The sequence below is a fragment of the Naegleria lovaniensis genome (assembly GCF_003324165.1).
Source record: "Naegleria lovaniensis strain ATCC 30569 chromosome Unknown tig026, whole genome shotgun sequence".
Lineage (NCBI taxonomy): Eukaryota > Heterolobosea > Eutetramitea > Acrasida > Naegleriidae > Naegleria > Naegleria lovaniensis.
In genome coordinates, this window is record NW_025407848.1 from 492,733 (window position 1) to 518,496 (window position 25,764).

The 25,764-nt window shown below is 35.8% G+C and overlaps 12 protein-coding genes across 12 annotated transcripts; 6 read left to right on the forward strand and 6 right to left on the reverse strand.

Annotated features, from left to right (window-relative positions):
• Positions 1-86: 86 nt before the first annotated feature.
• C9374_006170 (uncharacterized protein) lies at positions 87-2,231 on the reverse strand (the record flags this gene model as incomplete). The annotated part of the gene is made up of 5 exons (XM_044696001.1): positions 87-680; positions 878-1,050; positions 1,095-1,182; positions 1,343-1,446; positions 1,694-2,231. The coding sequence occupies 5 exons, from the start codon at positions 2,229-2,231 to the stop codon at positions 87-89; spliced, it is 1,497 nt and encodes a 498-aa protein (XP_044547465.1).
• A 3,832-nt stretch (positions 2,232-6,063) lies between these two features.
• Positions 6,064-8,958, reverse strand: C9374_006171 (uncharacterized protein; the record flags this gene model as incomplete). Its single annotated transcript, XM_044696002.1, has 1 exon — positions 6,064-8,958. The coding sequence occupies one exon, from the start codon at positions 8,956-8,958 to the stop codon at positions 6,064-6,066; it is 2,895 nt and encodes a 964-aa protein (XP_044547466.1).
• Positions 8,959-9,466: 508 nt separating this feature from the next.
• Positions 9,467-11,854, forward strand: C9374_006172 (uncharacterized protein; the record flags this gene model as incomplete). Its single annotated transcript, XM_044696003.1, has 2 exons — positions 9,467-9,621; positions 10,048-11,854. The coding sequence occupies 2 exons, from the start codon at positions 9,467-9,469 to the stop codon at positions 11,852-11,854; spliced, it is 1,962 nt and encodes a 653-aa protein (XP_044547467.1).
• Positions 11,855-12,238: 384 nt separating this feature from the next.
• On the forward strand, positions 12,239-13,246 carry C9374_006173 (uncharacterized protein; the record flags this gene model as incomplete). The annotated part of the gene is made up of 1 exon (XM_044696004.1): positions 12,239-13,246. The coding sequence occupies one exon, from the start codon at positions 12,239-12,241 to the stop codon at positions 13,244-13,246; it is 1,008 nt and encodes a 335-aa protein (XP_044547468.1).
• Positions 13,247-13,339: 93 nt separating this feature from the next.
• On the reverse strand, positions 13,340-14,500 carry C9374_006174 (uncharacterized protein; the record flags this gene model as incomplete). The annotated part of the gene is made up of 1 exon (XM_044696005.1): positions 13,340-14,500. One exon carries the CDS (start codon positions 14,498-14,500, stop codon positions 13,340-13,342), a length of 1,161 nt encoding a protein of 386 aa, XP_044547469.1.
• A 19-nt stretch (positions 14,501-14,519) lies between these two features.
• On the reverse strand, positions 14,520-15,567 carry C9374_006175 (uncharacterized protein; the record flags this gene model as incomplete). Its single annotated transcript, XM_044696006.1, has 2 exons — positions 14,520-15,179; positions 15,226-15,567. The coding sequence occupies 2 exons, from the start codon at positions 15,565-15,567 to the stop codon at positions 14,520-14,522; spliced, it is 1,002 nt and encodes a 333-aa protein (XP_044547470.1).
• Positions 15,568-15,723: 156 nt separating this feature from the next.
• C9374_006176 (uncharacterized protein) lies at positions 15,724-16,421 on the forward strand (the record flags this gene model as incomplete). Its single annotated transcript, XM_044696007.1, has 2 exons — positions 15,724-15,842; positions 16,094-16,421. The coding sequence occupies 2 exons, from the start codon at positions 15,724-15,726 to the stop codon at positions 16,419-16,421; spliced, it is 447 nt and encodes a 148-aa protein (XP_044547471.1).
• A 46-nt stretch (positions 16,422-16,467) lies between these two features.
• Positions 16,468-19,905, reverse strand: C9374_006177 (uncharacterized protein; the record flags this gene model as incomplete). The annotated part of the gene is made up of 2 exons (XM_044696008.1): positions 16,468-18,514; positions 18,770-19,905. The coding sequence occupies 2 exons, from the start codon at positions 19,903-19,905 to the stop codon at positions 16,468-16,470; spliced, it is 3,183 nt and encodes a 1,060-aa protein (XP_044547472.1).
• A 158-nt stretch (positions 19,906-20,063) lies between these two features.
• On the reverse strand, positions 20,064-20,847 carry C9374_006178 (uncharacterized protein; the record flags this gene model as incomplete). The annotated part of the gene is made up of 2 exons (XM_044696009.1): positions 20,064-20,394; positions 20,624-20,847. The coding sequence occupies 2 exons, from the start codon at positions 20,845-20,847 to the stop codon at positions 20,064-20,066; spliced, it is 555 nt and encodes a 184-aa protein (XP_044547473.1).
• Positions 20,848-21,926: 1,079 nt separating this feature from the next.
• C9374_006179 (uncharacterized protein) lies at positions 21,927-23,243 on the forward strand (the record flags this gene model as incomplete). The annotated part of the gene is made up of 1 exon (XM_044696010.1): positions 21,927-23,243. The coding sequence occupies one exon, from the start codon at positions 21,927-21,929 to the stop codon at positions 23,241-23,243; it is 1,317 nt and encodes a 438-aa protein (XP_044547474.1).
• A 255-nt stretch (positions 23,244-23,498) lies between these two features.
• Positions 23,499-24,597, forward strand: C9374_006180 (uncharacterized protein; the record flags this gene model as incomplete). Its single annotated transcript, XM_044696012.1, has 2 exons — positions 23,499-23,878; positions 23,922-24,597. The coding sequence occupies 2 exons, from the start codon at positions 23,499-23,501 to the stop codon at positions 24,595-24,597; spliced, it is 1,056 nt and encodes a 351-aa protein (XP_044547475.1).
• Positions 24,598-24,637: 40 nt separating this feature from the next.
• On the forward strand, positions 24,638-25,492 carry C9374_006181 (uncharacterized protein; the record flags this gene model as incomplete). Its single annotated transcript, XM_044696013.1, has 1 exon — positions 24,638-25,492. The coding sequence occupies one exon, from the start codon at positions 24,638-24,640 to the stop codon at positions 25,490-25,492; it is 855 nt and encodes a 284-aa protein (XP_044547476.1).
• Between the last annotated feature and the right edge of the window lie 272 nt (positions 25,493-25,764).

Below are 25,764 nucleotides of genomic sequence, written 5' to 3' on the forward strand. Positions count from 1 at the left end.
TGAGTGGTCCACTCGTGTTCAAAACGTTAATAAATGATTACGACTCGATCGTTTTTCTATAAATTTGCTGCAGCACAAGAAAACCTTTAATAGTTGCATGGTAATGTTTGTGGCAATACATAGGTACTTGTTGTGAATTTGAGAGGAGCTGGAACGGGCAACTTGAAATAATTATCAAAGGTCATTTCAATCATGAATGCACTGTATCCATCACCATTGAGAGGATTCTTCATGTAGACACGCCATGATAAATCTGAATTTACAATTTCAAGTGGTGTCGATCTCCATGCAGAATTTCCAATGGTTTGAACTCTAAAATCTCTTGCTTTTGGGTTGAATGCTTGCCATAGCAAGACACTGGTTGGTTTCTTTCCATTTCGAATATTCAAATTCAATTGCATTCCATATTCATCGTAGCGAGCTGTGAAATTATAAATGGGCATTTCAATTCGATTCAACACACCATAGTAATAAGCAGCAATGGTAATGAATGCATCAGTACCAGCAAGAGAGTGATCTGCATTGGGAACATATCTCAAATGTCTATATTCATCACCACCATCCAATTCATTGTAACTAAATTGAGATAAATCTGGCCAAAAGAATTGATCCCCCACAGCATTGACCATAAATTTATGTGTTTTGGAAAGTCTTGAATTGTATTCAAATGGATCAATGACCTAAATTTAGAATTCATAATTCATCAGAATTGATAAATATATATATAAATAAATATATATAATAATATATATAAGTATACACACGTGGAACCAAGTGGTATGTGTGTGAGTGTGTGAGTGAGTGAATGAATTTGAATATAGACAAGTGGTGTGTATGTGTGAAAATGATGAAGATGAATCAAGACACAATTCCTTACCTCTGTCAATTTCTTAAATCCATCTGAATTCAATTGTGTGGTAATACCTTCACGAACATAATCATTCATTGCTTCAGGCCATCCACAAATGGAATTGTAAGTATGTTCCAATACTTGTCTTGTCTTGACAACAGGAATGACAATTGGAATGATGGATTTGACTCGTTTCAAATCTGCAACACCACTAACCATGTGGTCCATCCTCTCTTGGAAGCACCAGCAATGGTAAATTGTTCAATTTTCACACCAATGTTTTTAAAGAGATATTCTTGAATAGTATCCATGGCAAGGAGAGAAGATTTGACCTGTTCATTCATGTTGTTACAACAATATTATGGAGTGAAAATAATATTTTGAGAAAATTATGGATGGAATATTTTGAGGATGCAATGAAGAAAGACAAGATTTTAAAATATAATTGAACAAGTTTCTAGTAGTAGTCCAATAAAAACTATAAATACTTACCATGGGTAAACGTGGAATCCAATTGGTCTCGTCGGTATGATTTAAAAAATGTGCCCAAGCAAATGCAAGAATAGCATCTTCGACACGTGATCTTTTCAATGGATCTGAATTCATTGGAAATTACATTTGAAAATACCATATTTCATATTATTTCATATTATTTCATTATATTCATATTATTATTATATTTCATTATATTTCATATTATATCATATTATTTTATATGATTATATTTCATTATATTTCATTATATTTCATCAAATTCAATCCATCATTAAATGTTGACAATATTAAATGTTGAATTCAAACATCATTGAAACCATCATCATTTTCAAACAATTTAAAACTCACCTGATTCAAAAACAATGGGTTGATTTGGAATTTGATGAATTGCAGAACACACAGATTGAGTCATAAATGACATGATTGAAAGTTCAGAATCTCCTCGTGGTGGTGAAGATTGTTGTGATCCACCCGTAATCATTAACAAGGATTCTTTCTTGTTTTTATCTAATGAAAATGGAATTGCAATTTCAATGTAATGAAACCATTCATGTCTCACTCCAATCTCTTGACTTGTTAACCACAAGACACTGGTCATGTTGAGTACATGAACAGTAGCGTAGGAATTGGTGTATTGATATAGAAATTGATAGGAATAGGAAGGAGTGGGTTGTTTCATGTAATCATCAAGCACTTGATGATAATCAATACTTGTGGTGGTGGTATACTTGTTGGTAGCAGTAGTGGTAGCAGTAGTGGTATACTTGTTGTTGGTGTGACTGGCGAGTACGAGATCATTAGGATGAGCAATGATCATCATGATTAACAACAACAACTGCCAAGCACAAACCATCAGCAAGCAGCAGGTTCTAAAGCGGGTCATCATTTTTTTGAAGGATGAGGAGTGTGTTAAAAGAAACTCCGTCAATTTGTTGAACTAGCTCCGGAGAAAAGATTGAAACCTTCATTAAAACTGTTCACTATGGCTATCAATGACAACAAGAGCAAAGTAGTACCACCAGATGGGGTACAGACATGGATGGCCCAACAAGAAACAATGAATAAACTTTCTGAACTTGTTCATTCAGTGACACCTGCTGCTTCCTCCGTCGTTGGTAGTAGTGCTCAACATGCTGCAGAAGCTCATACAAAACCAATTCAAGAAGTGATGACTGAGTCGTCTATCATAAGAGACCAGGTACTTTAGAGATTCCTCGCAACGCTTCTCGAGACGAAGACCTTCTACTGAAGTTGTTGGTCTCAAAATAACAACATGTTTATGAAGTAAGTACACTAAACTCCATTAACTGTGACCTAACAACAGTTTTTGTTTCTCCACACATCCCAATATTGGTCAATAATTTAAAAGATGAAACAAGAGAGAGTATGTAACCAGATCTAATATTGTTAAGGTTACTGTATCCTAGATGTTTCAAAATACAGATCTCGAATCCAATGATGTATTCACTGTTTATGTAACAGAAGAAAGATAAATATTCTATATATTAACACTGATCTTTGAATGAGTATATTATTGTCTTTATTTTCATTGGATAAGACCAGATCCATCTCCCTGTCAGATGGTTAAACTTTTGAAATTATTTAGGATTGTAAAGGAATGTCAACCGAGTAACTGGAAATCGAAATTATTCATTGAAATAATTCAAGCAAAAATCGAGAAAGCCAAATGTAATGGAACTGGAATTGTTAACATTAGACAACTCTTACATTACATCATAGATTAAAATATGTTATGTAGCTTCTTACAATAGTTGATTACTGCCACTGGTTAGTTGTTCTTTAAACAAGTAACATTTCCAACATGAGATATGGAGTGTCGACCAACAATCTTTATTGTGGTACAGTTGTCCCGAGAAATGGATATTTCTAGAATGTGATGAAAAAACTCAAATTGCTTTGAGAAAAACCACATTGAATGGATAATAGCTCTGGGACGAATATAGATCATATAAATACATTTGTAAGTAATTTTGAAACAAATCAAGAATATTCAGGTGTACTTCACAAAAAACAAGGTTTAGCTCAATAAAATTTAACATCGCATTAATGCGACGAAAACATCGTTGAGCGAATCAACAACGGATAAAATTTAGAAAGATCGTGGGAAACCCCATCAATGATGAGGCCAAAGCCAATCGCAGACACAAAAGTGTCAAAGAAAATCACTGAGCAAATGATAAATACGGTAAAAGCCAGTTTTTACAACACAAAGTGTTGTTGAATTCTAAACATAATGGGAGGGAAGGGAGGGTGTTGTTGTGGTGCCAGACTGTTGGGAAGCTGCAGTAGTGGTATTAGTTGGCTCTTTAGACAGCTGTTTTGGTTGTGGATTTGTTGACATTTTTTAGCCATACTTTTAGTCAACCTTATTGTTTTCGTTACAAAACACTTCCGTTCTTTTCAGAACATTCAATATATATAACTTGATGATGCTGCAAATGCAAGGTTGAAACGCATCATTGATGATCAATAGATGATCTCTCCAGAAAATTAAAGAGTATAATGGAATCTATTTCGATTTAGACACCCCCGATCATTGTCAAGTAGGATACTTCTTTTCAATGGTTGAATACATGGAAGCTCCAAGTTTTTGACTGCTGTGAAGAGTGGAGAGTTGAAATACGGCCTCCCCAATTTGGTTACTATTCACCTTCTCTCTATATATTCACAATTACTGGAAGAGATCTACCAACTGAGGATTCTGTACTTGTCCAACCAATCGATTGTCCATTATTGAAAATTAGACTATTTTCATGATTACATTCAATTGGAAAACACCAACAGTGATCATTCGGAATGTTTGATGTTGTAGTGTTCTCAACATTCCGTGTTGAATGCAACAACATTGTGGTCGACGTTGCCACAAGTCACTTGTGGTCAGAACTTGCGTAAGTCACGCGCTCACCAGATACGCTTGCCTTGGGAAAGATTGAAATAAAGGAGAACCCAGAGAAATGCAAGGAAGTAAGTCGGAGTGATGAATATATTAATTGAAGCAAGATGTCATGGACCTTGACAATATTTCTAATAAATAGTATGTGATGTATTATGACATCATCACATGAATAAACATCAAGGGTCATGACATCGTCACACAAATGTTAAATAAATTAAGGTTAAAAAGTTAATGTTCAGGTACTAGTCGAAAAGATTCGAACTAGCCAGTCCTGCACTACTGTCATAATGGTTTTCCTTATTACAAGAGCATTCATAAGGAAAAACTTTGACTCTCCCTTCCTCTTGAATTTCCTGGAAATTAAGCAAGGACATGAGAAGTCCTTCTATTCTGTCGCCTCCCAACAACACTTTCCGGTTTTGATGTGGTTCCTTCCATCGTAGAATCTGTTGAGTACATCCACCTTCGAACCTTGATGCTCAATGGTAGTTCATGTAGTGAGTTGATACAAATAAATCTAAACGAGGGGATCTACAGAGATTGACCTGATTTATTAGTGTCTCTGAAAGCAGACAAGAAATTTCTAAAAATGTGCATCATTATCTCAGTTCATAAAGATGCCAGAGAATGATGATGGTTGGATCCATTAACCATCATCCTTCCGGTGAACCAGAGCTATCTTGACCAAAATGTCACTGTAGTGTGGTGGTTGATTAACCTCATCTATCAATGCCTCACCGTAAAGACGTTTTCAAAGAACTCTTTGGTTGTAATTTCATTTGTTAATGAACAATGTTTGAGGTCTTTGGTGATGAATGCCTCAGTCCACCCCAAAGTTGTAGATGATGATATTTGATGATCCATAGCAAGACAAGCCAATAGACCCAGTTGCAGGATGGATTTGGCAATCCGGAATTGAAAAAAAATAAAATGTTTGGGACGCTACCATGTCGCTTGCAAGAACAATCGAAACAAAACAAATATAAACGGTCACCCCGATCAACCATCATCAGCACTTCTTGATCAGCATCATTCACAACCTCATCTACTTACCATCAACTTCATTGCTTCAACACCGATCACTGATCGCATCATCATTAACAGCAACAACACTCTCCAGCACAATGCCAAAAGAGCAATCAAAGAAGATCACACCTTCCCAACCTTCAAAGATATCAAGTACACCAAAAAGGCAGCGTCGTCGTTACAAATATCATCCATTGGAGGCCTTTGTTAAAGTGGATAAGATACCAATCACCATGCATCCAAGCCCCCTCAATTTAATCCATTTTACTCACAACTCCCATCGGAAACAAGCTGCTCGTATGGAACTCAAGCTTTTCAACTTTTTGTGGGACATGAATTCTCCTTGCAACGGCCCAGCACGGACTCGATTGCCAATAGGTGAGTGTAAAGAATCCGTTTTTGATATGTATATGTGTAAGACTATGGGGCCCGAGAAGTATGTTCGTGTGGAGCAATATTCTCCTTGGATCAACCGAGAAGGTGACATTGAACGGACTCGTCACATCATTTACGAATTCAATTATCCAAACTTTCCTTCTTTCGGGGATGGGACTTGGGCAAAGAATTATATGAGTGTCGACCAAAAGCATGTAATTGACAGCCTTAGAAAGAGATTCAACAGGCCCATTCGCTCAGAACTTGAAACTGTTCAATATCGTTGCATTGCATCCAAGTTGATCATTTCCTACGACACCTCATTCGAATTATATTATGCACACCTCAGTCATTGGGTACAGTCAAAGAATGGAGATTGTTGGATTGAAAGTTTTTGATTTCATTCATCATTGCTAGGACATCCTTTCCGTTTCTTGTGTGACATTGTTGCAGTTACTCTCCCAGCGAAGGCATTGGTGTCTGTATCTTTGGAAGTTTGCTTCTTCCTGTTCTCCTTGTCATTTTCTTGGATCTTTTGAATCATCATGTTCAAATTATCACGATCCGTAATTATGGTTGGGTCCACTAAAGAAGCATCATACCATTGATACAATTCCTTTTGTGGTTTGACATGACTTGCATCCCAAGAATAAAGCTTTTTTAAACGTTTTTCATGCCAATATGTTTCTCCTGTTTTTTCCTTCAAGTCAATTGCGACTAATACCTTTCGCCATTGCCACAATAGCAATTGTTTGGTTGGGTGTATTTGAGTACGACCTCCTCCATTGTTAATAATTCGATTAAACACTGCATGGTGAAATAAATGAGACCGTTCGAATCCCTGATTACTCAAAATCGAGAGTGATAATTTTTCTTTGAAAAGAGAGCTCATTATTGAGGGTACATGAATTATAAAATGGAAATAATGAGCTTTAATTCCTTGAGTCCATATTGAAAAACACGCAACTAAGAATTGCATTATCAGTTTGTCCAATTCCACAATCTTATTTGCTGTCAATACATTGTCATTATTTTCGTTATCTTGATGCATTTCAATAATAATGATAATATTTCGCAACAATTTCAGAATTTGTAAATATTTTTGTTTGGTGCTTGGTTCAATATTATCAACAACTTTCTCAATATTTTGTAAAATAGTGTTACAATGATCTCCCGACAGCATACATGACTTGGTTGATGATCGTGCTGAGGTTTGAGAAATTCCATAATTCGATACTCGTTCGTGGAACTCTTTCCAATTAAATGTTTCTAATCCATGTAATGTTTGTATATTTTTCTGAATCTCATATTTGTAAGTTGTTGATGCCATATAACCAATAACATTTTCTACTAGCCTCTGTTTGATATGAAGAGCACATAGTATTGTTTGTGATGGAGAAAAAGGTAACTGGCCGTCAAGAGAGTCGCGTGGAGTTGATGCAAAATCTACAATAGTTTGAGCCATACAATAGGGACATAAATCAAATGAGAACGTCATGCCTACATTATGCATGTCTGAAACATAAAAAAGGCAAACTTGATGCTTCCCAAAATATTGTTTTTGCAAAACACGCTCAATCTCATCGTGAAGCGTTCCAATTGTTTCTTTGATACTTTCTTTTGTTTCCTTCATCTGAAATAACCCAATATAAAACACAGAATAAACAGCCTGCGATGGAAATACATCTCTTAAATTGAGTGGAACCAATGCAACTGCAACTTGTTTAACTCCATTAATTTCTCTACCATCTACCCCAATTTTAAAAAATATTTTCTTGGGTAATTTTTTCCCTAATGACATACATAGCTTCAGAATATAAAATATGGCTTGATCTAAGTCTATAATATATCCAATGTAGTTTGAACTTGGACATCGTAATTTGAAAGTTTTCTCAACTTGTTCATTTAGTGATTGTTTCGATGTTGTCATCTCTTTCCTTGTCGGGAGTAATGTCATTAAATTGACTTCTTTTCGTAAGTTATGATATGTAACATCAGAAATCAAGTTATTATCTCGCCAATATTGCACAATAGTTACATCTTTCTTTTCAATTAGATATTCTTTCAGTTTTTGATAACGATGGCTGTATCTAATATTTTGCTCTAATTCTTGGATTACTGTTTTAATACCTTCATCAGTTTGAAGATAACATTCCAGCCATGCATGTACATCATGTCCTAAATTACCTAACATTTTCTCAAATATAGACACTATTTCTTTTGCTCGATCTTTCGCTCCACGGTTGTAATTGTCTTGATTTGATTGAATACCAGGGTATTTGTGAGGACATGCTTGGACTTTTTGGTGTTTACAACAAGCACATTCCCAATATTTCAATTCTACTTGTTGATCATTATCAGATTGTGCTTGAGAATGGTTGAATGAGTCACATGTATTGGATTGTAAAGCGGTATCAGTTGTATAACAATTTTTCCATTGTTCAATATTATATTGTTGAGAGCAAATTGGTTGTGTTGGGAATTGTTGAGGCTGTGATTGCTGTTGAGGCTTGAAATAGTTCCAAAGTGCAAATTGGGACAAATATGTCTCACAAGTCTGGTCTGCCAAAATGAATGGTTCGACATACTTAAGCCCAGAATATTGTATACAATTTTGAGAAGCGTTCCATTGATCGTTCCACTGTTGAGAAAGGTTAGGATTAGTGTTTGCTTTTTCCATGCTATCTACTGTTTGAGAGTAATCTTGTGAGGTTGTATTAAGTTCATGTTGCTGACTTGCATCATTAATTATATCAGAAGCTTCTACTATAATATTATTTTCATAAATATCATCATCATTTTCATTAGAGTTCTCGTCAACAAAATAAGATGCAGCATCAGCAACCAATTGATTGAAAGCTTCATCTTGGTCCTCGACTTGAGGCTGGTTGAAAATTTCTTCCATTGAATTATCAAATAATTCATCGTCATCCATACGTGTATCATAGTGATCACTGTTGTGATTGGGATGCGTTTGGAACAGGTGTTGAATTAATAAATCATGATGATCTTTCTTCGACAACTTTAACAGAGTTCCAATAACGGCTGCCAAGCTTAACAAAATTGCGGACTTTTTTACCTTTGGAAACCCAATCTCTTGCTGTTGGCAATTATTGATCGTGATGTGTTTGCCATAGCTTCTTTCGATAATATTGCAGATTTTTTGATTTTTCTCCTTTTTAAAGAACGATCCAACAATTTCATCGGCAGAATAATATTGATCGCCTTCGTATTGATAGGTATGTAAAGAATGAAGTGCAGGAAGGTGTTCTTGAATCTCTAAAGTTTTACCCATCACGATGAATTTTAATAATTTTTAATATATAAATGATGATGAACTCTACACGAATTCTAGGAAGCCAATTTTTGTAATATTGTCAACAACATGGCTGTAATATAACAATTCCGAAGTGTGATTCAAAAAGGAAATTACATGACGTGTTTTCGTTTTAGTTGAAGCATAAACTACAGTTTGATCAGGTAGTTAACATTACCCATTTTTTTGTCGAGTATGAAATCTTAATACTCGAAGCCCGGAAGTTTGTTTCGCTGGCAGTTTTGCTATGATCTTTTATTGTGCGCAATATTCGCCTGATTTATCCCAATCATTTATCAACTGATCCTCACCCTTGTAAGGTGTGAAGGCATCCAATCGGTTTCACTTGATACTCACACGTCCATCAAGATCAGCGAATCGGTTCCAACAGACATCTGAGTAGAAAATGAACAAGAGGTGCCAACATTCATTTCCTTTCACCATCATCCAGCAGAAAAAAAATCACAACACTTGAAACAACTCGAAGATGACACAGTCAACTTCAAAGATTGCTGTCATTGCTGCGCTCGCACTGACATTGGCCGTTATTTCACTTGTCAAGGCTGATCTCTACGTTCACAACCCAAGAGGATCCAATGACAGAAACTGTGAAAGAGATGCTAACCGTAGAAATGGTAACAGGTAGGTTGTTTGTTTTTTTTAGTGTGTGAGAGAGAATATATATCGTTTGGTATGAATATGAATATGAATACGAATACGAATCGTCGTTTGTTGTTGACTATTCTTCATGTTGTTGTTGGATGTTGTTCTCATGGTTGCTCTTGTTGGTTTCGCCGCTGATGATTCGTTCATGACCTCTCAACAACAACTGATGATGATTCGTTCATGACCATCCACCCCAATATCACATGATAATAATACTAACATTGTAACAACCTTGCGCAAACCCAACAACAACCTGGTTCGCCAATTATATTAATATTAATAACAATAACAACAATAATAACAACAATAATAACAACAATAATAACTCCATGCAACTGAACAAATCCCACAATGATGATGATTATCATAATAATAACCAAACACAACAAATTCATCCAACAGACTCTTCAACTCTGAAAACAATGCCGCTGGTGGTTATGCTTGTCCACGTGCTGTGGGTGGTCCTGGTGTTAAAACTCCAACCATGTACTATTATGAAGGTTCTGAATTGTATTTGCAATGGACCAATCAACACTCTTGTGGTGTTCATAACAATTATTGTCAACTCGTTATTCAATACATGTGTAACGATACTGTGATTGGTACTGATAATACCTATGGCGAATATTATAGTGTGAGAGATGGTATTCCAAACGATGCCAATGACGATGCAACTGATACCATTACTGAAGCTACTCAAAATAATTTGAGATATGGACAACATGAACCATTCGATAACTATAAGAAGTGTACCATTCGTGATCGTAACAAGGGTCTCTACATTGCTGATCGTGGTTTGGGTGGTAACAGTGCTATTTATACTCGTCAAAACAATGGAGGTGAAAGATTTGGTTTTGAATGCACCGAAGAACATGATTATTATCCATATTGGCACTTCTCTCCTTGGGTTGATATTGCTATCTTTACTTCGAATACTTCCATGTGTCAATGGTATCAAGAGAATTCTCAAAATGTGGTAGGACGTGGTGAATGTTGGGACTCGACCAAAACCAATTATTTACGATACAACAATATTAAGGATTGTTTGACCAACAATGCCAATAACAAATGGGTGACTGTTCCTGCTTGGGGTGTTCCTCCACCAGAATGTCTCTCTGCTTCCTTGATTGCTTCTCGTGACAATCACTTGGGTAACACCAATGACGGTTCGGGTGAAATGGCTTCCTATAAATGGAAGATTCCATTCGTGAAGGAAATGCCAAAGGATCCCATCACGAATAAGGTTCATCACAACAATTGTGTATTGAGATTCCGTTATAACATTACCACAACTGAAATTCCATTCTTCTTAGATTCCAAGTACAATTATGTTGCCAACTCCAAGACTCCAACCAATACACCAATTCGACAAGATCCATGGACTGAATTTGGTTATGATCATCCTCTCCATTTGGCTGTCAATACCAATCAATATGGTAGAACTTTCCAAGATCGATCCTATGTCTTTGCTATTAAGGAACGTCCACAAAATGTTCCATCCTATGTCACCATTCACAATTTGAATGTTCGTGGTAAGAGAGGTAACATTGTCAATGTGTATCCAAGTGTCGAATATGACTTTGTTCCAACTGATTTGGAAGTCAATGGTGATGATTTGATTCACATGCAATGGACTGGTTCTGATTACAATCCTAACCGTACTCCCAACAATGCTGAAGGTGGTCCAGAGGATAAGGCTCAAGGTGGTTATCGTGCAGATCGTAACAATATTGTTCAAATGGATGTTGCTGGTTTGAACACTCCTCGTCCATTCAGTGGTATTACCATGTTCTTGACTGAAGATGGTAAAGTTGATAAGGAATTGGTTCACAAATTGGCATTCTTGGGTCAAAATATTTATGACAATTCTACAACCAATCCAAAGGCTTGTCTTTCCAAGGCTCAACTCTTGGCACAGAACAATCAAAATACTGCTGCTGCTGAATTGGATGATCAAAACTGTGGTAAACTTGCCAACACTCCCTATGGTCCATACTTTGATGCTGGTTTGGTCAAGATGTATGCCTCTGGTAAATTCTATTACATGTCTACTAGAAACAACAACTTCTCTAACAGAGGTCAAAAGGCTACATTGACTGTGAGAAATGCTCGATTTGCTGCTGCTCCAACCATGATGTCTTTCAATTACAGCGGTATGATGGTCTTGATCATGATTTGCTTGTTCATTGTGAATCAAATTGTTTTTTAAAGTATTCCTATGAACGAATAACAACAAAACAGAATTCATTAAATAACGTTTTTCTTAACAGTTGTACATGGTGACTTGCTCGATAAAATTGTATCATTGCCATTTTCGAAGCATTCCCGCCTTTCAACAAGAACTCAAAATTAGATCACTTTGCGGTTGACTGTTGTGTTTTGAAATTTCAAACACCAAAAATTCGGTTGAAAACATTCTTGTTGCTGTTGTGAACCCATTCGTTGATGATCCCGCATCACCACAACCAACCGAATACGCGTTTCCTTTGATCAACAACTAATTTCCTGTAAATATCAACTACCACCACCATCTCTTCGCTACTACTATTCTCCTATCAAAATCCACGCTCTATAAGCATTCACCAGCATCATCATGTTCAAACGTATTGTAAATAATCAAGCCTTGATCAATGGCTTGAGACAAATCTCGTATGGCATAAAGAGAGAAACATCATCATCATCTTCCGATGATCAACAATCAACTGCACTTGCTCTCAGCATTGAGACGAGTAGTAGTGGAAATAATGCCATCATTTCAACATCATCGCATCATCATGTAATTTTAGCTGCACCTAACAACAACAACATTCTTGATGTCAATCAATTCGATCAGTTCTGTTCAAATAATCAACTAGTCTCATCAAATTCTGTGGTGTCCAAAGTTGGCCAACAAATACTTGTGGAGATGGGACCAAGGATCATGGAAATTATTCTACAACACATGAATGAATCTGTTAAAAACCATCATCAACCTAAAGTGTGTAGAAGTGACACGATGGTAACCACAAGTGGAGAGAGTAAATCACAAAATACTCGAATGGGTTTACCTCCTTCTGACAACATGATTGAGAACAAGCAAGAAAAGCCTTGCTCAGACAACAAGTTACTCAAAAAGTCTACTACTCGTAAAAATTTCAATAGGTTTGAGGGAAATCAATTTTATGGTACTAACACCATGTTCTTAATGGATGAAGAAATTAAAACAACTGCACTGCAAAACAGTCAAACAGAACTCATGCTACAGAAGAGCGCTCAGATTATTGAAACAGAAAGTCCATCCAACTCACTTGGTATTGACACTGTGAAAGCCCTATTGTTGGATATGTATGGAAAGATAGCTCAATTTGTTGCAAACCTCTCCCAACAACTATTTGGAAAGTTATTCACCGCAGATAAGGGCGAGCAGAAAATCAATCATGCTGGAATGATCAGTGACATGCAAGGAAAGGTGATGCTCAACACCATTTGTAACCAATCTGTACTTATTGTTATTTCGTTCATGCTCTATGAAATTGTTATTTTCAATTCAGCACCAACATGTCATTCTGACATTCAAATTGTCTTCCAAGAATTCTTGTCAAAGATAATGACCTCAATGTAATCAATGAATGCAACAAAAAACACACAGGGAACTTGAAGTGTTAGGGTAATGCAATGATTACTTGATTATTTACATAAATTTTTATTGCTAAAATTATTCTTTCTTTTCTTCTGCTGCTGGAGGATCCCACCATAATTTACCAAAGTCATTCTTGTCTCCAACTGCATGACATTCCCAGTACGACTTGTTATTGTCAATGTACTTTTTACAGAATGCCATTTTAGGAGCAATGGTAAAGAAAGCTTCGTACATTGGTGTGACTAAATAATTGATGAATGCAATTTGGCCCTTTCCAACATGTTGGGTAGCTCTGTCCATCATGGGGGAAATAGCCAAACCAGAATTTCGTTCTAAATCTCCTTGTGCGAAAAATTCATCAGTAATTCTTTCAGTCCATTTCAGAGCAATACCAATTGGCCGTGCAGGATTACTAACATCAGCCATCTTAATTGCAATCTGTAAAGCCAGTCTAATATCGTCCTTTGCTTTAAAATCTGCTTTAGCTTCCAATCTTCCCTTGAATTTACCAACAATCTTGGCGTGCTGACCCATGTCTGTGGCCAATAACATTTCAACAACTGTTTCTCGAATATCCTTTCGTTGTTCTGTTGATAAACCACTGAGGATGTTGAATTTTTCTTGTCTCATTAATTCAAAAGATTGAGCGCAGTGGTGGTTCTCCAAGACAGCTCGATCATTGTACAGAGTGGCCAAATAACTTCTAGTGTTGACTTGGAACGCATTATTCAATCCAGGATGATCATAGTCGTGAATGGTTGCAGACAACAATGCAGCGAAACAATCCTCGTCAGTTAATCGTTCGCATAACCCTCCTTCTTTGATAATAAAGTGTGTCGCTTGCAACACGTCTGATGCGTGGGCATTGTTGTGATAAGGATTTGGATGATAGCCTGCCTCAAGTTCTCTCAAAAAGTTAATAAGTAAATCTTCTTGAATGTTAAATTTGCGAATAAAATCGTACTTCAAAAACAGAGTAAAGCAAGTGGCAAACAATGGATTTCCTCCTGTAGCATTATATAACTCAACAGCATCAAAGCTCCATGAATCTAGCTTGTCAAAAATAGCGAGTATTTGTTCCCTAGGTTCAGTCAATAGCTTTTGTGAACTCTCTAAATGTCTTTTTGCATCTTCTACATTCATAAATTCAATAGGTTTGTCTTCTCCTCGTAAAACAATTGGTCTTTCGTTGATTGCAAACTTTATCTTTGCCCATTCAAGTACGTCCATGTCCATTTCATTGAGGAGTTCCTTGTTAAAGTGTACGAGCATGAGACAGAATTGAAATAATGCGTTCAAAACTCTGCTTTTCTTTCATTGTAATCGAGTTATTGTCTGAAAGTTTCTTCATAATGTCCGAGATGAATCGAATGACCTTTTCTTGCTCAAAATTGACATACTCTTCTTTTTCCACCGTAGTTATTGTTTGTTCTGGTGGAGGGGTTGTCTCTTCTTTGGCGGGTGACTGTTTTTCTTGTTGTTTCATTGGCTCTGATTTGGGTGGCGCCTCTTCATCCACCAGTTCATCCAAAACGTCATCATCTTCTTCAGGGGTTGCAGAATCAGGATACTTCTCCTTAATTTCTCTCTCAACTTCTGCAATCTTGTCCTTATAGAGTTTAATTTGTTTCTCCAACTGCTCCAATTTTTCAACCGGAGCTGACTCTGTTCTAACGCTATAAAAGTCATAAAGTGGATTCACAAAGTAGAGCGATAAATGTTGTAAAGCCTCGTTATCTCTCTTTAATGGCAATGAGAGGCTTGTTCTTCCAATGACAGCAAAATTCAAATCAATATTAAATAGGCATTCATCTTCTTGAATTTTAAGTGATACTTTTCTGTTGATGAAGGAGTATTTGAGAGCAGTAAAGAAGTTCATCCATCCGATTGTATTGTTCACGTCTAATCTGTCTCTCTGCATCACGAATGTCATCAACGGGAGATTGAGTACTTCAACTTACAATTTCAGCTAATTTCTTTCGAGAAACCTGCTTCATAAAGAAGTTTTTCTTGATGTCAGCCACAGCAAAGATGACGGATTTAAAATTTGAAGTAACATATGCTGTACACAAATATTTCTCTCCTTGGATTGTTGTTTCAGTAAACAACTTTGGAAGCGTGGCGAGATACGAGTTGAATCTACCATTCTCGGCAAAGTCGTCCTCTTCAGCTAGATTGTTGTTCTGGTTTACGGCACACGTATTACCCATGGTGATGACTCCCAATAAATCGTGATCGTTTTTTTTGAGTTGTAATTTAGGCGAGATTTTAAAAACCAGTAAATGTTCTTGGCGGGAAGGCATATCGAGATGAAAAGGCATTGATGTGAGAGATCTCCGAAAGTGCTGTCAAATCTCTAGTTTGAACATCACATTCAATCGTAAGTGTGGAAGAAGACGTGTGTCATTCGAATGCATGGACCCTCAATAACAAACGGATGTGTTATTTTCACAAAAAAAATGTCCAACATTGAGGAATCCCTTAAAAAATTGTTCTCTCATAAGGATGATACCAAATCTGTTGTGTTTGAGTGGGACCACAAGAATAAAGTGGCCCTAATCACACATGAGGGTGTAAAGTAAGTGTGAATATTGAAGAATTAGTCATGTAACCTCAGGCACTGGTTCAACTTCAATTGGATATTTTCTCGCTGTATTTTCATCAAACCTTCTTTTGTGGATCCATCATCATTGTTTTCTCTGATGCACCGACTCCCACTTACTCTCATCTACTCCCACCCACTTACTCTCCCACTCTCACTTACTTCCACCCACTTACTCTCACCTACTTCCACTCTCACCCCACTCACTCTCACAAATAATTATATAGTGGATTGGATGATGTAAAGGCTCATCTCGATTCTTCAAAAGTCATGCTTGGTATCTTTGCTGTAAAATCTATTGATAAAGATGAATCCGTTGAGACTCAAAGAACATACTATGTACAATTACCATTTGTTGGAGAGAATGTCAAGCCTTTGTTGAGAAGAGATTTGAATTCGTTGCGAAATGCCATCACCAATTCCGTAAAGAGTGGATTGAATATTCATGTAACCATGGAGATTACAAGTGTAGAGGATATTAAAAACGTTGATGAATTGGAAAAGAGACTTCTCAGTGCCTGTGGATCTCATAAACCAAAGGGTTTTCAATGGTAATAATGTCGATCAATAAATTTAGAGCAACAAATGATAGCTCAAACATTTATTGCTTGTTGTTGTGAGCATGATAGGATTTGAGAAAACGAATTAAATCAGCACTAGGAAGCTCAACATGATCCTGTAATAAGGAGGAGTGTGAATCATGATGGCTCGAGACATTCTTGGATGATGGTCGTGTTGAGTGTGATATGAGTGTTGTTGTTGTTGTTGTTGTGGTTGGTGAGGTGAGCCTTGAATCACTGTCATGGCTGACACTGGTCGCATAGTGGGCCGAACGATTTTGATCATTCTCCGAGAGTTGAGTGTGAAGGTCATTCTGTTTTTCATTGTGGTTTGCCATGGCTCTCAACACAAAACTATTCATAAATGTCGAGTAACAACTACTCATGGAAATGAGTGAATGAGAAGGAGCATTGAAAATTTCCTTCCATGCCTTATTACCCTTCTCGGTTGAGAATGGACTAGTTATTACTTTTTGAAGGTCCATTAATGAGAGGGCAATATTATTATGAGTCTCTTTGGATGACCATTTCTTTTCATAGACAGAGGAATTTGTGTCCTCTTGTTGCGGGTCCATTCGAGTCGACTTGGTCGTAATAGCAGTGGTATTCGTGTTGGCAGTGTTGGTACTAGTAGTTGTTGTTGTTGTTGAATCAATTGCATGACCAAAATTCGTAGTAGTAGTAGTATCCATCACACGATACACTTCAAATTGCTTATTCAAAAAGTACAATTCGTGAGGAGAATGAGTGGTGGTGGTGGTGGTGGACTTTTTGTAGAATAAGGCATTCACAAAATGATCCGTTTCAAGATGCATCTCTAAGGGAGGAAGTGTACACTTCATTCCAGAAGTAACAGCCATAGGGCTGGTATCATCCTCCATATTATTATGATTATTAGTAGTATTACCACTACTACTACTACTACGATGAGTATCTCTATCAGTAGTAGTAATTGTACTATTACTCATTTTCGATAACAAAACATCAAATTGACAAATATCACTACCATTCACAATCACTGCAAATTTGCCACATCCATTGGAAACAAGTCCTTCCACATGTCCAGCATCAATACTCCAAACATTCTTGGATTCAAATGCAATAGAGAAGAGTGAAATGTATCGATCCGATATCACAGCAATGGAATCATCAGTTACAAATTTACAATCTGTCAAATGATAAGGATACGAAAAGGATTCAATTAATTCTAATGTTTGTAAATCCCAAAGAGTAATTTCACATCCAAAACATGCTATTAATAATGTACCATCACTGGAAATATCAAAAGATGTTGCACTCAAATTCTTGTATTCAATAATAGCACTACAAGAAAATAATTGAGTGTTCATGGATAATTTCCAAATTCTAATTTTACCATCGAGTGAAGAGGTTAAACAAGTGTGTCGATGATCCAATGTTTCATGACCACCACATGGAACAAATTGTAAATGAGTAATTCGTTCTTGATGAGGTGAATCAATCACAGTCACTAATTGAGGTTTTGAACGATGGTCCACACTGGAATGAGTAGTAGTATTGGTAGTAGTAGTAGTAGTAGTAATACTCGTGCTAGTATGAGTATCAGTACTAGTATTAACAGTAGTACTAGTATTAGTAGTAGTATTAGCAGTATTAGTACTAGTCAATGATGAATCATGAATCATGTGCATTGGATTGATGTTTGATTTCTTTGAACATTTCCAGAATTTTAAATTTTGTTTCCAAGATCCAAAACTCTCAACATGTGCCATAAATTGAGCATCAGAACTGTATGCAATGTGTTCAATGACTGTTCTCACAGGAAGAGTTTCTTGAAAACGAGAGGGATCATATTTCACATCTCTAAATTGAACACATTCATAATGTTTCACACTTCCATCATTAATATTATACCATTGAAGAGAATCAGTACCACTCACAAGAATATTAGAAGAATGAGGTTCTAAAGTAACTTGAATTTGATCCACTTGTTTTTGATCTAAATTAGTGTTCATACCAAAGACACGATAGAGGAGAGCAAATCTAGCAAATTCATATTTTCGAATAATATTATCTTTGCCTAATACGAGAATGACATCTTGTGAGGAGCTTGTATCATGAACGGAGCGGATGAGAAATGGATCATTTCGAAAACAACAATGATATCATTTCGAAAATAACAACATGTTAATGGATCATTTCGAAAACAACAATGATATCATTTCAACAAGTCAAAGAAAAGTATTGTACATGTTCAACAACAACAAGTCCACGTAAATTATTGTTGTTGTTGTTATACATGAATCATCAGTTCAACATTTCAATTAGAATGATATCAAGAACAATGATTGAAACCACACATACCTCAATGTAAATTGTTGAATGGCTGTATCTGTTACTAAAAATTTATCCTTCTTTTGTGAAGGTAATCTCCAACACACAACCACTCCTTCAATACCACTTGAATATAAATAATCACCTTCTTCACTAAATTGTAAACAAGTAACAATGGATGGATGCCAATGATGAGAAGATCTTGTTCCATCTGAAAACCATAATGAAATGACACCACGTGCATCAGCAGTTGCAAGAATTTCCAATTCTTCACAAAATGCCATTGCTGTTAAAGGAATACCTTCATTGGTTTGTGTTGTTTCTAATTCTTGTTTCTTTAAATTATAAATATAGAGATCAACACCACCAATAGCAAATAAATGAGTCTTTGAAATGTTCATTTGTGTGAATTGATACATTTGTAAGAGATATGATGTATTGGTTGTAGTCGTAGTAGTATTGGTTGTCGTACCATTCATTGTCGTAGTAGTATGGGTTGTGGTAGTACCATTCATTGTCGTACTATTAGTTGTCGTACCATTCATTGTGGTAGTAGTATTGGTCATACCACTAGTTTGAATCATAGTACGATCATGTTCTGAACAAGTTTCAAGATTCAACTTGATGAAACTATAGAAATGATCCAATACACACAAATATAAAATTTGAGAATTTGTCTTGTCTTGTTGAATTCCATAAATTGGTTTTCCAATATTCACTTGTTTGAGTAATTGAGATTGATTCTTTTCAATCATGATATTCCAATGACACAAATATCCATCTTCAGAGACACTAAATAATGAACATTCATTGTTATCATCTCTAATAATTTGTGTTACTTTCTTTTTATGGAATGTAATGGTGTGAATGTGTTTACCAGTACTATTAGAATAGACTGCAATATTTTGAGAGAGTGGAACACAAAAGATGTTTTCATCATCTAATAAGAGAGGACGTGAATTGAAAGATCCTCCGATTTGATAATGAATGGAATGAGAATGGTTCGGAGTAGTGGCGCTCTTATTTTGAGAAGAGGAGTTGTTACTTGTTCGAACAACACTTGAAGGTGTTGCCTTTTCCTTTAATAACCTCGAACCCTGTTGTGTCTTTTTCTTTGAAGAGGGTGTTGTTGTTGCTGTCAATGAAGAAGAGGAGAGAATGGTCATTTTTTTTTCGTTTCATTCAACAACTTTATTCACCATAATCCATGAAAACCCCGAGTTGTGAGGGGATTGGTACGCCAGAGAATGTTAATTGTAAACAAGGAAAAGACAAAATCTCTCAACCAACAACAACAACGTGTTGTACCTAATAAATACAAATTTTATGAAGAGTTATTGGAAGATGTTGCTTCTGAGGTATTCTGTTCTTTCTTTGCTTGTTTCTTTTTCATGTAATCTTCAGTGGCCTTTCTAATCGCCTCTTCTGCTAATAAACTACAATGTTTCTTGACTGGTGGTAAACTCAAATGGCTGGCAATATCATTGTTTGTAATCATCATACAATCTTCAATCGTTTTACCCTTGACGAGTTCAGTGGCATAACTTGAAGATGCAATAGCACTACCACAACCAAAGGCTTTGAATTTGGCATCAATGACTCGACCATTATCGTCCACTAGAATTTGGAATTTTAAGACATCTCCGCATGAGGGTCTGCGTCGAGTGTTTTGTGTGTGTGTTGTGGATTTAAAAATTCCAAATGTTAAATAGAATGATGTTTCATCAACGTTTTTTTGACGAAGAAATAATTCATCCATGATTTAAAAAGTTATTTCCAATCCATTCATGAATGCAATTTGAAATCATTTCATCATGGATTATTCATGGGTTATAGTCGTGATTATTTTAAATAATTCTACCATTTCATTATCGGAGTACTTACGCACCAACTAATGCACTTCCTACATTCTCATCTTTAGCATCCAATGATCCGGTGTTTCTTGGATTCTTGTGATGATCAATCACTTTTTCGCTGTATTTAGTTCTCACTTGTTGTTGATTATTTATAAATTGAGAGAAGAGAGTAGAGGCTGGAGAAGATCGAATAGTTGTATTCTTTGATTTTAAGAGAAGGGAGGCAGAAGAACGAAGGAGCTTTTGAGACATTTTTTGTGTTGTTGTTGAAGTACGGAAGCTTGAATGGATTTACTTTGGTGAATGGAGTGCGTGCAGGTAGGTGTTTGATTTGCGTGTAACTTCAACAAATAGTAATACATGGTTAGTTGCTCTCTCAGAATGTCTTTTGGATGATGTCAACACATTGTGTACAGTGTCCGAGAATGGATACTAGAATGTGATGAAACTCAATTGCTCTGAGAAAACCATTGATGGATAATAGCTCTGGGACGAATATAGATCATATAAATAAATTTGTTAGTAAACATCAATCAAATCATCAACAAAATGTTAATTTTGAAACAAATCAAGAATATTCAAGTCTACTTCACCACAAGTGATCATAAAAAAAGGTTAGCTCAATAAAAATTTGTTAAATAAGAAATTGATATAAACCATGTTCCTTGAAAAACATCGCATTAATGCGACGAAAACATCGTTGAGCGAATCAACGACGGATAAAATTTAAAAAAGATCGTGGGAAAAAACCCATCAATATTGGCCAAAGCCAATCGAAGACACAAAAGTGTCAAAGGAAATCATTGAGCAAATCAATGATACATAAGGCAAAAGCCAATTAATACAACACAAAGTGTTGTTGAATTCTAAGTATATAATGGGAGGGAAGGGAGGGTGTTGTTGTGGTGCCAGACTGTTGGGAAGCTGCAGTAGTGGTATTAGTTTGCTCTTTAGAGAGCTGTTTTGGTTGTGGATTTGTTGACATTTTTTAGCCATACTTTTAGTCAACCTTATTGTTTTCGTTACAAAACACTTCCGTTCTTTTCAGAACATTCAATTTTGGGTGATTCTTTTTTCTAAAATTGAGACTCAATATTTACCAAGTCCAAGTGGAATCATTTGAGGATCAATTTTGGATGGTTATCAGTGGCAACTGGGTAACATGAATATTCACGTTAACCATCAAATCTGGTGAAATCTGTTCAACAACACACTTTTACTATTTCACCTGAGGTTTAAGAAGAATAGTAAAAGTGAACAAGTCCATAAACAACCTCTGTGTTGATAAGAACCACTCAAAAAATACAGGGATAGAAATCATCTCTCAAAAAATGAGCAACACAAGTCCTTCTTCTTCATCCTTGGACTCTTCACGTGTACGCACCAAAATTGTGTGTTCAGCTCCTGGTAAATTAATCCTCTTCGGAGAGCATGCTGTTGTGTATGGAAAGAACGCTATTGCAACATCCTTGAGTGATCTTCGAACAAGTGTTACATTGGAATTATTGGATCCACCACTTTCATCCACCAACAATCATCACACACCAAAAATTATTTTCAATGCTCCTTCGATTGGATTTCAAGAAGAGCTTGTGATTCCTCTTGACCAAGTTCATCGATTGATGCAACCACCAACATCAACTACATTATTACCACATGACAAGCCTGATCGTGGAATGGTTGAAAAATTAGTAGAATTCACCAAACAATGGATTCAAAATAATTCCATCACGACAAGTGTTGCTGCTATGGAGTACAATAAGATTATATCCCTTGTATCTGTTCTCTATGTGTACTTGTTGTTATTACAACATACATCATCTTTTCAGAATCTACATTCTAATATTCGAATTGATTTATCAACGACTAATCTTCCGATTGGCGCCGGTTTAGGCTCTTCTGCATCATTTTCTGTGTGTTTGGTTTCAGCATTTTTAATTTTATTTAAAGAAATATCCTTTGAATCGATTCAATATGAAAAGAAATGTGAGAATGATCAAAATACTACTGAATTAGAACTCATTAACAAATGGGCCTATTTCGTTGAACAATTAATTCATGGCACTCCATCAGGTATTGATAACTCGGTTGCTACTTTTGGAGGAATTTTGAGTTTTTCAAAAGGAACCGTTCAAGAACATTTATCACCTCAAATGTTACCTAATATGCGTATTTTAATTGTGAATACTCGTGTTGAAAGAAATACCAAGTTAATTGTTGCAGGAGTGAGAGAAAGAAGAGAAGAAAATTTTGATTATATTGAAACAAGATTGAATGAAATTCAACAAATTTCTCAAGATTATCTTGAATTATTGAAAAAGAATTATCAACAAGATGCTTCATGTTCTTTCTCGAAAGAGTTGAGAGATAAAATGGAGAAATTCATTGATCGAAATCATGTACTTTTGAATGAGATTGGAACAGGACATCCCAAATTGGATAAAATATGTGAAATTGCATCTAAATATGGTTTACATGCAAAATTGACTGGTGCAGGTGGTGGTGGTTGTGGATTTATCTTGTTGCCTAATCAACCTGAGAATGAAATGGAATCATTATTGAAATCTGATTTGGAAAAGGAAGGTTTTGAATATTTCATGTCCAATCAAGTAGCAGGTGTAGGTGTTCGATGTGATGAATATTATTGAGATATCATGATGAGCTACAACAACAGCAGCAGCAGCAACAACAACCATGAGAGAACGTGTTGAGAGGTTACGTCTGTGTGAGGTTTGTTGTTGTTGCGAGAACGTTGTGAGAAATACAAAAAAATTGATTGCATCGCTCTACTGTGATATTCGTCCACATTCATTGATTATTTCCAATAATAATTATTTCAACTCCGATCCAACTCCATCACGATCATCATCTTTTTTACAATCACTCGACCAATTTCATTGATCATGAGCCAACAACAACAACCTCATTGCTTTCGTTCATTGTCATTTTCATTACGGAATCATTTGAATCATCATTCATTGACACTTGCAATCGTAGTCGTGGTAGCACTTGTCACTCTCATAACATTCTCATCTCATCCATGTGTTCATTCATTATCATCACCATCATCTACACCACCATCTACACAACCAATACCACAAATAACAAACTCTTTAAATACTCCATCATCCAATCAAGATCGTTATTCCCAAAATGCAATGGCTATTTGTCGATTACGTGGCACTCGTCATTTACCTTCTCTTCATGGAACTTTATATTTTTCATTACCTCCATCCTCCTCACGAGATAATTCTCCAATCATGACTGACTCGTACAAAGAGTGGTAATGATGACACAGAAAATATTCTTCTCTATATTAATGGAAGTATCATTGGTTTTAACACGTTAGAATTTTCTAAACGATCTCTTCCATTTCACATTCATGAATTTGGAAATGTATTAGAAAATGATGGTATGAGTGTTGGTGGACATTTATTGGATCAACAACAAGATATTGGTGCTACCATTTCACCTCTCTCTATTCAAGATTCATTGAAAGTGAATAATATTTTAAATTTTCAACACTATTCTCATGCAAGTTCATTACTCTCATTAGAGAATGTGATTGGAAGATCCATGATTGTACATCATTTTGAAAATAATGGTACAAGGAGAATTGGACAATGTGTGATTGCAGTCATGCCATCCTTGACAAGAATGAGTAGTACTAGTAGTAGTAGTAGTAGTAGTAGTAGTAATAGTAGTATCAACAGTAGTGCTGGTAGTAGTAATAGTATCAACAGTGTTGGTGAAAATTTATCCAACTCGATCAAATCCATAATAACGAGTTCGATTGATTTTTCAAAAATGAAATATAAATTAGTGGCTCATTTGAGAGGAACCAATCGAATGTCTCAACCAGTGAATGGAACAGTAATTATTACAGAAGAAGACGAATCAAAGAAAATGACCATTTATTTGAAAATGTGTCATTTAATGAACTCGATCAGTGGTTGGAATCAGTTAGATAGAAGAAGAACATTTGGTCATGTCTATTCATGAAGGTGGAGATATTTCTAATTTGGGAATTTCTCTCATTGAAATGGATTATACTCGAAATGATGACGAACGACGACAAGACTATCAACAATATACATTTTCTCAAATCTATTCTCTGAAACATTTTGCAGGAAGAGCCTTCTCCATTTCACACAAACTTTCAAAACAATTACTTGCTTGGGGAACACTTGGAGTTGCGCAATCTCATTTAAATCCATTACTCACACTTGAACAGAGAACATGTCATTCCAATGAAATCAAACAAGATTTAACATTTACGGTTCAACCAACAGTGAAATCTAGATTCTATTCAAAGATTCGAATTGAAAATCAAGATGCTAATACTGGAAAAATTCATGAATTTTCTGGATTTTTATTATTTGATTATTTAAAAAGAAAAGTCTATGCAAAAGCACAAAATTCAGGCTATTCCAATCGAACCTATGAATTAGTAGTCATTCCAAATTATTTTACAAAATTTTTAAGTGTTTACTTGTTGGTTGATTCCAAATGTTTATTTTTATCAAGTCAACTTCACCTTACTCAAATTCCACTTGAATTGAAATTACAACAAGTGACCAATCATCCCATCTATCAAATCATATTCAAAGGATTTACTGTTGTGAATTCAGTTCATTGTGAAGAGTGGTACATCAAAACACGAGAATTATTTGGACGTGAATTTGAAACTGAAATTTCTCTCTTTACAAGTAGAAATAATTATCAATTAGTGAAGGCAATCATTTCAAAGACACCTATTGGACCTGTTTCGATTGAATTGAGTCAGGTCTCAGAATTGGAATATCCATTCGATGATCAATTAGAAGAATGGTCACAACAAGCAAGTGTCAAGTGTCGTTATGGAAATATCATGATGTTGCAACAGCAAAATAAATAATAATTGTTGTAAATTTCATCATGGTGGAGAGTAGCCATTGAGTGGTTATGAAATCAAACCTTAAACTTGTGAATGTGCAAATTCTTGGTTGATCCAAGGGAAAAGCATTTTGGAATGGATTTCTAAAAATACAAAAATATTTAGTCTTGTATGGACTTGTAAGGCAGTTATTGAAAGAGCGTGCAGAATGTACATCAAGAATACTCTCTGCATGGATAATCTTAGATCGTTATCATGTCGATAAATAGAAACACAAAGCATGATCCGTTATT